This window comes from Acinonyx jubatus, chromosome B2 (assembly GCF_027475565.1).
Source record: "Acinonyx jubatus isolate Ajub_Pintada_27869175 chromosome B2, VMU_Ajub_asm_v1.0, whole genome shotgun sequence".
Classification (NCBI taxonomy): Eukaryota; Metazoa; Chordata; class Mammalia; order Carnivora; family Felidae; genus Acinonyx; species Acinonyx jubatus.
The window spans coordinates 1,873,871-1,884,215 of record NC_069385.1 but is presented as its reverse complement, the minus strand read 5'-3'; the positions used below and the strand labels follow the sequence as shown (position 1 = coordinate 1,884,215).

The window sequence follows — 10,345 nt, the reverse complement described above, 5'->3', positions numbered from 1 at the left end:
ATGGAAGGCCGGCTTGTCTGAGTTGAGGAGAACACAAGACGCGTCCTAACAGCATTTCCCGGCAGGAGGGAAAGAGGAGTGCAGGGTCTGGGCTCCCTGACGGCCGTCCGGGTTCCAGGTTTGCTTGCAGGGTTCCTGAGATCCTTCCGGCAGCTGTGGACACCGGTCCAGACACTCGGACTCCGGATGCAGCGTGTGACGCCTTTAAATGCACCTGCCTCTCCTCTGGGTCATCTGGGATGTGTGGGTTCGTTGTTTCACGATCTTTAATGTACTAAAAGTCACGGCTCGAGGAAGACCGCACTGTGCCGCCTGCTTCCGCCACAAGTTCATGCAGGATGCTCTCTTGGAAAGAGTTCGTCTCCGCTGGTGACAGAAGCATCGTGGGTTGCAGGCAGCAGCAGAGGAGTCTGAAGGGCGAGGAGACTGCCGGTGGCAGAAACGCACAGGGGGCTCCTCAGCGCGGGGCTCCGGCCACTGAGGGGCACCGGCTCGTCGCGTGCCGCTGACCTAGGTGGCCCCGGCGGTTTCCTCTCCCCAGGGGTGCGCCGTCCACGGGCCTCTGGTGGCCTCAGGCGGAGCACACGGTGGCCCTCGGCCGGGCTGCCAGGGAAGCGGACGGGAGACTATCAGTGGCCCCATAGGGCTGCTGGTAAGAGCCTGACCTGGACGGCGCTCAAACGCTCTCCTTGGGCACCACTGGGATTTGGGGCAGAGGCCCCCCGTGTGGCCCGGGGGTGCACCATCCCTGGAGACACCCGCATGGGGACCAGATTCTGGCTGTGGGGAGGCTCCGCCTCCTCGGCAAGGGCTGCAGGGAGCCCAGTGGAAGGGTGTCCCGAGTGGTATCGGTCAGCAAGGCCGGGACACATTCGCCAAGTTCTGCGTTCCCTGTCACACCATATCACTTTTGTCATTGCGTCCCTGCTGCCCGGGTCTCTCCTGAATCGTGGGCTCTGGGACCCGAGGCGGAGTCGTCTCCCTGTCACTGTGCGGCTTCTACTCAGAGTAGGGTCGCTGTATCGCGTGTGCATGGCACATACACGCATCATAACGTGGTGCACGTGTGCACATTACACGCGTGCCGACAGGCGGCCCTGGTGGCCTCACCAGCCCCCAGGAGTGAAGAGAGTCCTCGTATCCGACCAGCACGTTTGCTGCTGTGAACCCCCACTCAGTGGTCTGTCTGTCTCTAATTTCTCAGGTCTAGGCAGCCTGTTCTGACCAACGTGCTGTGGAAGGAGGATGCGGCTTATTCACAACGTCATCGTCATCGCCTGTTCTTTCTGATTCATCGACTCAGTCAACAGATAATTGGCCTGAGTTCCTAAATGTGCCAAACGTTGTAGCTGCTGTAGGCCCAGCGGCTGCTGTCTTTGGAGCTCTGGATCTCCTCCGGTGACAGTGACACCAGATAACTGTTCCATGTGAGCAATCCGAAAAGCCATGTGCCAGGGGAAGGACGTGGGTCCCGTCCATATGAGATGGTTTTGATCGAGCCCTGAACGAGCATCCAGAGGGCCAGAGAGGCAGAGGCAGTGACGTGGAAATGTGCTTGCCCCCCCCCCCCCGCCCCGCCCAGGAACAGCAAGGAGGTCACTGATCCTCCAGCCCAGTGGGCAGGGAGGGGGAGGGAGGGGGCAGAGGAGGAGCAGAGGTGCGTAGGCCCTCCTGAGCGCCTGGTTTTTACCTAATGGAGAAGCGGAGGGGAGGGAACGTCCAACTGATGTGTCAACCACCGTGTAGGTGACCGGCCAAGGGGCTGGTGCCATCACTATGGTGAGCCCAGAAGGACTTGTCTGTGGTGGCATGTGGGGTGATGGGAGGAGTGGATGGCAAGGTGTGGGTCCCGGTGGGCGAGGAGTGCAGGTGCACTAGAAGTCGGGCAGAGCCTGGAGGGGGTGGGGATTGTGGGGACGCCCCGGGTGGCGCCTGCAGGCAGTGTGGCCTACATACAGGTCGGGAACTCCAGGGAGGGGGGCAAGCTGGACACAGAATGGGGGCATCATCAGGGTACAGATGGCATTCAATGCTGTGAGACGAGACTGGCACACAAGACGGGAAGTGCCCTTGGACGGAGGACAAGAGGCCAGTGCCCCAGAACCAAGTTAGTATTTCAAGAAGCAGGGACAGACCAACTGTGCCTGGGACCACTGGACCCGCCATGCAGCTGTCCTCTGCCACCCTCCCAGGGCGCGGGGCGGAGCTGGAGCAGTGCAGAGGAGGGGAGGAGGGCAGGGGAGGGCCGGGAGGGCCGGGAGGGCGGGCCGCGGCAGGGCTGCGGAGGAGAAGGGGAGGGGAGCCTCCCGGTCCAAGCACAGGTGGTGCGCCCGCCCCTGCGCCGCGGCTTCACCCCGGGGTGCTCCCCCTGCTCCGGTGCTGCCGCCCCTCCCCCCGCCTCCCTGCAGCGGTTCGGGGCCCCGAGCGGCGCCCGCTGGCCTCTTCCCGTGCCTGTCCCCTGGCTCCTGTTCCCAGTGGGCTCCACAGGCCCTCCCTCCTCTCCCCGCAGACATTCCTGTGGGGAAGGGAGCCACACTCGTTGGGCGGACGCAAAATTACAGGACCAGCGGGAAGGGCTGTGTACCCGCGGGAGGCTGTAATTTACATGGGGTTGGAACACCCACCGTATCCAGTAAATAGTCTCCCAGTGTAGCGGCTCCCCTCCCTGGCCCCTCCCCAGGTCCCGTGACCCCGTCGCCATGGAAACCACGGGGGTGGAGGGCGCAAACGCCCGCGCACGCGCAGCAGGTGGGCTGAGGCCTGGGCCCGGCGATGCGGGCGGCGACGGGCGGACGCTGGGGGCGCTTCTGGGAGCAGCGGGCCCGGCAGCTGCAGCGGCAGGTGCAGGTGAGCAGGTGGGTGCCGGGAGCGCAGCTGCGGCCCCGCCTGCAGCCCCACCCCCTCCCGCCCCTGAGCCTTGGGGGCGGGGGCCAGCGAGGGACAGTTGGGGTGGCGGCGCCCCAAGACCGCCCGGGACGGAGGCTCCCACCATCTTCCACCTTCTGCTGTGTAGGGTGCGAGGTCCTTCCTCCTCTGCCCTCCCGCTCGGTCCCCCAGCCCGGCCCCCGACCCCCGCGTGCCCCCCCCCCCTCCCCTGAGGCCCCTCTCCGTGACTTGTCGAGGGGCTACTACGTACCGTGCTGAATTCGGGGGTACAGTGCTTAAGCGACCACACACCTGACCTTTCTGTTCCCTGCTCTCGGAGTATAGGTGGGATAAAGGAGGAAATAATCACAAAATAAACGTAAACCACCGAAGTGGGCCCATGATGACGCTAAGGAGGGGACACACCCAGTCCCACAGGGGCTTGTAATGCAACCCTGGCCGGATGTGGGGGTCCAGGACCGTCTCCCCGTGAGCGGAGGTGGAGCGGGGTTCTCCTGAGATGGGAGGCCGCCATCTGGCAGTGCGTTGAGGGTCAAAGACAGAACTGTCCCCAAAGAGGAACAGCCTTGCAGTGGCGTGTGGCCGCGGGGCTGGCGTTGGGCAGACCCCGGGGGAGGCTGCTGGCTGGGGCTGAGGCGGGAGGGGGGCGCCCGTGCAGCATGAAGCAGGACTAGAGATGTTCTTTATCTTGAGGGCCCCGAAGGGCTATCGAAGATATTTTAAGGGAGGGAGGAAGCAGTTAGACCCATATTTTGAAAATGTCACTCAAAACGTCCCTTGGAGCGAGTGACCCCGCAAGGGCAAGCGTGAAGTTGTGAGGGCTGAATTCGAAGTCGCAGGCAGGACTTTTGGGTGGCAGGATGAGGGCCTCTGTGAACCCACTCCTGAAAAACTAGCCAACAGGTGAGGGTCACGGCAAAATGGTGTAGCGCCCCCCGAAGTTGCCCAAACAGCATCCACCAAAGGAAGCAACGTTTATTCGAGAAACCTGCTAAAAACCTCTGTAAGCACAGAAAAAGTCTGTGGCCCCTTGCCTCACACCACCCAAGCTCGGCCCGGCAGAAGGTCCACTCTGGGCGTGTGTGGCCAGGAAGACGGGGCTTCCCCTCTCCTCGGCCTCCAAGGACGGGTCGCCATATCCCACCAGTTTGGACGGGCCACTGGACAGTTGAGGAAGCTAAGTTCCTGGCTGACTGTGGCGGAGGCTGGGGGTCTCCCTCCTCCCACGGAGCTTCCGCTCCTATCATGGAGGCCTTACTCCAGAACAGAGGCCGGGGCACTGGGGCTCCAGTCACTCTTCCCCAGCTCCATCAGCACAAAGGTTTCATGGCGAGAGAGCAAGCCAGGAGCCCAGAGGCCACAGGCCTCCCGGTGCCCAGAGGGCTGAGGTTCATCTCTGGAGATTTCGCTCAGGGCGAGAGGCAGCCCATGAGAGAGAGCTCTGAAGCTCTTCCCACAGGAACTGACTTCATCTGAACCGCTCTGGTGAGGTTCAGAAGCAAGAATCTTCTTAATTAAGAGCACTTACCAGTTGGCTTGGGCGCCATAACAAAGTACCACACACCAGGTGGTTCAAACCACAGCAGTCGACTCCCCACGGTTCTGGAGGCCGGGAGTCCAAGAGCAAGGTGTTGGTGCTGGTTTCTCCTAAGGCCTCTCCCCTTGGCTTGTGTGTGGCTGCCTTCTGTGGTGTGATCACTTGGTCTTTTCCTCTGTGCATGGGTACCCCTGCAGTCCCTCTCTGGGCCCTCTCTGGGCGCCCAGTCACACTGGATTAGAGCCCACGCCAACGGCCTCATTTCAACTCAATCGCCTCTTCACGGGCTCTGTCTCCAGATACAGTCACACTCTGAGGCCCTGGGCTTGGGAGTCCGACACGTGAATTCGAGGGGAATACAGCCCATAACAAGCAGCAAGCTGACAGGCCACCTCGTTCACACCAGTCTAAGAAGAGTCTGAGGTGGTGCCAGATCTCACAAATGGGCTTCCCAAAGTATCCCTGCCCCAGTTTAATTGGAGCAGACAGTGGAGAAAGTCACGCCCCAGGCCATTGTTGAAAACGAGCCATCGAGAGATCAGGGAGAGGTTAACACGGAGCCCTGCTTCAAAACTGCTGTCTCCGGTGCAGGTGCCGCGCGGCCGTGTACGTGTCCAAAGCTGTGCCCTTCTAGGAGCTACACCAAGGCTTCCCGCTGAGGGGGAAACAGACTTCCCTAGAGAAACTGAGCTGAGTCACCCAACAAAGCACACAAACAGCAACAAAAACAACCTTCAGGTGGGGGAAAGGCGTCACTATCTAAAGTTTCTACCATATATTTCCTAAAATGTCTGGTTTTCAACAAAAAGCAATTATAAGACATGAAAGAAACAGGGAAGTGAGACTCATCCGCGGGGGGGGGGGGGGGGGGGGATGACGGACAACAAGAACCGCCATTGGGAAGCCTGGTGTTGGCATTAATAAGACAGCAAGGCAGTCATTGTGCGAACATATAAATATGCTCAAGGGACTAAACGAAACCGCATTATAGAGGTGAGGGAAAATATGATGATTTCTCATCAGATAAAAAATGTGAATAAAAGGATAGAAAATACTTTTAAAAAAAAAATTGTAATCCTGGAGTTGAAAGTAGCTGAAATGAGGACACTCCCCAGAGGACTCAAGAGTAGATTTGAATGGACAAAAAAGAAAGAAAAAAAATCAGCAAACTTTTAGCTTGGTAGAAATTATGCAATCCTAAGAACAGAGGGAAAAACAGAAGGAAGGAAAGTGATTGGAATCTGTTGGTGCAAAGCGTGTAGGCACACCAACATACACACGTCACAGGGGCACCAGGAGGGGAGAGCGAGAAAGCACAAGAAATATTCAAAGAAATAATTGCCCAAACTCCCCAAATGTGTTGAAATTTGGCATACGTGGAAGCAGCTTCATGGACTTCAGTTAGGATAACCACGAAGAGATCCACACCCACATGCGTCGTAGTGAAAACACCGAAAGAGAAGACCAGGGAGGGAAGAATGACTCATCAAGTCAATCCACAAGCAGACTCTCAGCAGCAGCAGGGGCCGTGGGGTGATGCACTCAAAGGGCTGAAAGACAAATCCTGTCAACTAAAAATATTATAGCCAGCAAAACTGTCTTTCAGAAATGAAGGCAAAATAAAAGTTTTCCCAGATAAACAAAGTCAGACAAAATTCGTTGCTAGAAGGCTTGCCTGATTAAGAGACATTGAAGGAGGTTCCTCAGGCTGAAAGCAAGTCCCTGCCCCTGCCCCAGAAACACAGATCCACAAAGAATGCCAGCAAAGACAGTCACGTAGTTATAAAAGGATAAAGGTGTATTTTTCTTGCTTTCTTCACTGATTTAAAACAAGTAATTGTATAAAACTACAGACATGTAATTGTGTCATTGAAACTATAACTGGTAGAAACGTAATATGTTTGACAAAAGTGGCACAAAGGAGGTGGATGGGGACAAAGTTTTGCGAGAATAGGGCAATGACACCAGATGGTAGTTTGAATCCACAGGACCAGGTGAACCTGGTGGTTCATCATGGTGAACAAGGCCAGCACAACAAACCCTGCAAGTCTACTGTCCCTTCTCTTCTCAGATTCTTTAGTGAGCATGAGATTATGTAAAGCAGCAATGATAGCACTGGACTGTCACATATATGAATGTGACGTGTGATGCTACCAACCCAACAGATGGAACAGGGGAGTTCAGCTATAGCAGGAGCGTCTCTGTACCTCACCAGGCCCTGACTGTCCCTGTGAGGTACACTCTCCCACCTGGCCAGACCCTGACTGTCCCCGTGGGGCGGACTCTTCCAGTCTCAAAGTATAGGGTGAGCTTTTGAGAAACCACGAAGAAAACTATTCAAAAACTGATGGAAAATGTCACGGAAGAAATTAACATTTTATGCTAGAAAATATCCAGTTACGGCAAAAGAAGTCAGCAAAAGAGGAACGATCAAAACGTGAGGCACACAGAAAATGAACAAGTGAAGTGTTGGGTGCAAACCTACATCAGCAGCCTTAAATGTGAGTGGACAAGACATCAGTCAAAAGGCAGGCGCTGTCCGGCTGGATAAGAAGCGAGTTCAGACTACATGCTGTCTGTCTACAGGGCACATGCTTTACATTCAAAGATACAAATAGCTTGTAAGCAAAAGGATGGAAAAAGGTACATTATGCCACCATTAGCTACAAGAAGACTGAGTGACTGTACTAATATTAGACAAAATAGACTTTAAGATGACATTAAATGTCACTATGAATAAAGAGGAACATTTGATAATGACAGAAGTGTAACTCCATCAGAAAGATAGGAAAAGTATACGTGCACCTAACAACATGGCCCTAAAATTGACAGAATTGAGGACACAAATCGGCAATTCAAAACTAATGGCTGCAGACGTCAACCCTCCCCTTTCAGTAATGAACAAACCGGACAGGGGACCGGCCAGGAGACAGACAACTTGAACGACACTACTGAACCAACTCAATCAGGCGGACGTCCACAGAACACCCTGCCCACACAGCAGGAGGACACATGACCTTCTCAAGTGCACGTGGCACAGGCCCTCTGGGTTAGACAATGTACTGGGCCACAGAGGAAGCCTGAGTACACGTAAAAGAATAAAGATCATAGACAGTATATTTTCCGGTTACGATAGAGGGAAGTTAGAAATTAATAACAAAAATAAATTTAGGAAATTCACAAATATGGGAAAATTGAATAAGATACTTTTAAATTGTAGTAGATCAAAGAAGAAATCACAAATGAGGCCAGGGAACATTTTGAGAGGAATGAAGATGAGGGTACCACCCAGCAAAGTTTGTGGGATGCAGCCAAGGCAGCACTTTGAGGAATAGTCGTGGACACAAACACCTACACTAAAAAAGAAGCTAGCTCTTCAATCAATTACCTAAACAACACCTCAGGACACGGGATAAAGCAGAGGAAGCAACACCGAGCACCAGCAGAAGAAAGCCACAATAAAGACCAGAGCAGAAACAACTGAAATAGAGCATGGCAAACTATAGGGAAAGTCAACAGAACCAGAAGCTGGCTGTTTGCAAAGATGAACAAAATTAACAAACCCTTAGTTTGACTGAAAAGAAGACTCAAATTAACAAAACCAAGAATTAAGGACAAGACATTGCTACCGACTTCACAAAAATAAAAAGGAAGTCAGGAACACCCTGTGGACAGCACTGCTGATTTAACCAGGGTGAGTTGGTCAAATCCCCAGAGTCACAGATCACCGAAACCGATTCAAGAACTAGAGGACGTGAGCACAACTGTAATGCATGCTGAGGTTAAATTAGGAATCCGAAATCTCACAAAGTAAACCCCGGGCCCAGATGGTTTCCCTGGTGAATTGTACCAAACGTGTGAAGAGAAATGAACACCAGTCCTCCATGAACTCTTTGGAAAAATAGAAAGGAGGGAACATTTCCATGGCGCCAATACTTACCTGATGTCAAAACCCATGCAGACGTCACAAGAAAACTGCAGAGCAATGTCTCTCATGGATGCAGATGTAAACCTCTTCAAAAAATACCAGCAAACTGAATCCGGTGGTATGTGAAAAGGACATACACCCTGACCAAGTGGGAATCATCCCAGGAATGGCCTAGCGTTCCAAGGTCGGTTAACGTCACAGATCGAATCAACAGAATGAAGGACAAACCCCACGATCATTTTGATAGGTCCAAAAACACGCTTTTGACAAAATATTACTTCACTTCGTGATAAAAACACTCAGCCGGCTCCTCAACCTGATAAAGGATGTCCCCGAAACCCCCCTGCTGACACACGTAACATGAGAGGAGCAAGACAAACGTGTCCTTTCACATCTGTTCACTGTCTCCCCGGAGGTGCTAGTCAGGGTATTCAGGCAAGACAACGAAAGGAAAAGGGGTCTGTACCAGAAAGGAGGAAATAAGACTGTTTCTGTCTGCAGATGACATGATCTCGTATATAGAAAATCCTAAGGAATCCACCAAAAAAACAACGCTCCTGGCACTAGTGAGTGATTTCAGCAAGATTGGAGGATATGAGATCCATATGCAAAAGTCTGTTGTGTTTCTATTTCATAGCAATGAAAAGACAAAAATGAAATTAAGAAAACCGTTCCAGGGGCGCCTGGGTGGCGCAGTCGGTGAAGCATCCGACTTCAGCCAGGTCACGATCTCGCGGTCCATGAGTTCGAGCCCCGCGTCAGGCTCTGGGCTGATGGCTCAGAGCCTGGAGCCTGTTTCCGATTCTGTGTCTCCCTCTCTCTGCCCCTCCCCCGTTCATGCTCTGTCTCTCTCTGTCCCAAAAATAAATAAACATTGAAAAAAAACTTTTAAAGAACACCGTTCCACTTACAAGATAGTCAAAGATGATAAAATGCTTTGGAAGAAATTTAACCCAAGAATTGCAAGACCTGAACCCTGGAAACGATAGTCAACATCATTGGCGATCAGGGCAATGCAGATCAAGTGGCAATGATACGCCCCGGTGGCTGTAATCAAAGAGACAGATGGAAGTATCTCGAGGGTGTGGAAAGTGGAATTCTCATACACGGCTGGTGGGACCGTGCAGGGAAGACAGTCTGGAAGTTCCTCAACACGCTAACCGGTTCCGGTCCTAGGCATGTGCTCAAGTGAAGGGGAACCGTGAAGGGGAACCGCGTGTCCGCACAAAACACTCGTTTAGGAATGTCACAGCAGCACTATTTCTAACAGCCAGAAAGTGGAAACAACCCAAATGTCCTTCAAGTGATGATGAATGGGTAAATAAATGTGGTCTAGCTTCACGATCTAATATTGTCAGGCAATAAAAAAAATGAAATTCTGATGCCGCAACATGGTTCAGCCTTGAGAGCGTGATGACCAGGGAAAGAAGCCGGTCACGAGGGACTGCATATCATATGATTCCGTTGATACAAAATGTCCAGAGTTGGCAAATCTGTAGAGACAGAAAGTAGATTCGTGCTTTCCTAGAGCTGGATCGGGGTACATGGGGGGGATGGGGTTTCTTTTGGGGTGGTGGATATACTGTGATGTAATTTTGGCGACGTGGCACAATGTGAGTGCACTAAACGCCGTGGACTTGTGCGTGTCAGGCGGGTTGCTCGCGTTTAAGGGAATTACATCTCCATAAAGCTAGTCGGGGTGGCATCTTAGAATCGAGTGACTTTCGTGGAAACACTCCACAAAATCAACTGAGCGTGGTAACAGAAGGTCTAGACGACGCCCAGGTTTCCGGTTTCATAACCCGTCACAAAGAGCTTGACCTAAACTGGTCACAGTTCTCTGTGGGCTGTGAGTCACGCGGCATGGGGAGGGACCCCCCACAGAAGGGACCGTGGCACGTGAGCTGCCTTCCCGGACCCCTTGCTTTCCTGACCACCAAGGCCTCCAGCTGCTGGCTTTCCCAGCATTCAGTGTAAACAGCTAGTATTTAAAC

General features: G+C 53.2%; 1 protein-coding gene across 1 annotated transcript in view; it reads left to right on the top strand.

The window, feature by feature from the left end:
* Nucleotides 1-2,254: 2,254 nt before the first annotated feature.
* The window catches only part of KIF25 (kinesin family member 25), a 46,132-nt gene continuing 38,041 nt past the window's right edge, over nt 2,255-10,345 (top strand). Inside the window, exon 1 of the mRNA XM_027056451.2 lies at nt 2,255-2,847. Within this exon, the coding sequence (XP_026912252.2) occupies nt 2,773-2,847 (75 nt within the window). The 5' untranslated portion in view covers nt 2,255-2,772. The remainder of the gene's footprint in view (nt 2,848-10,345) is intronic.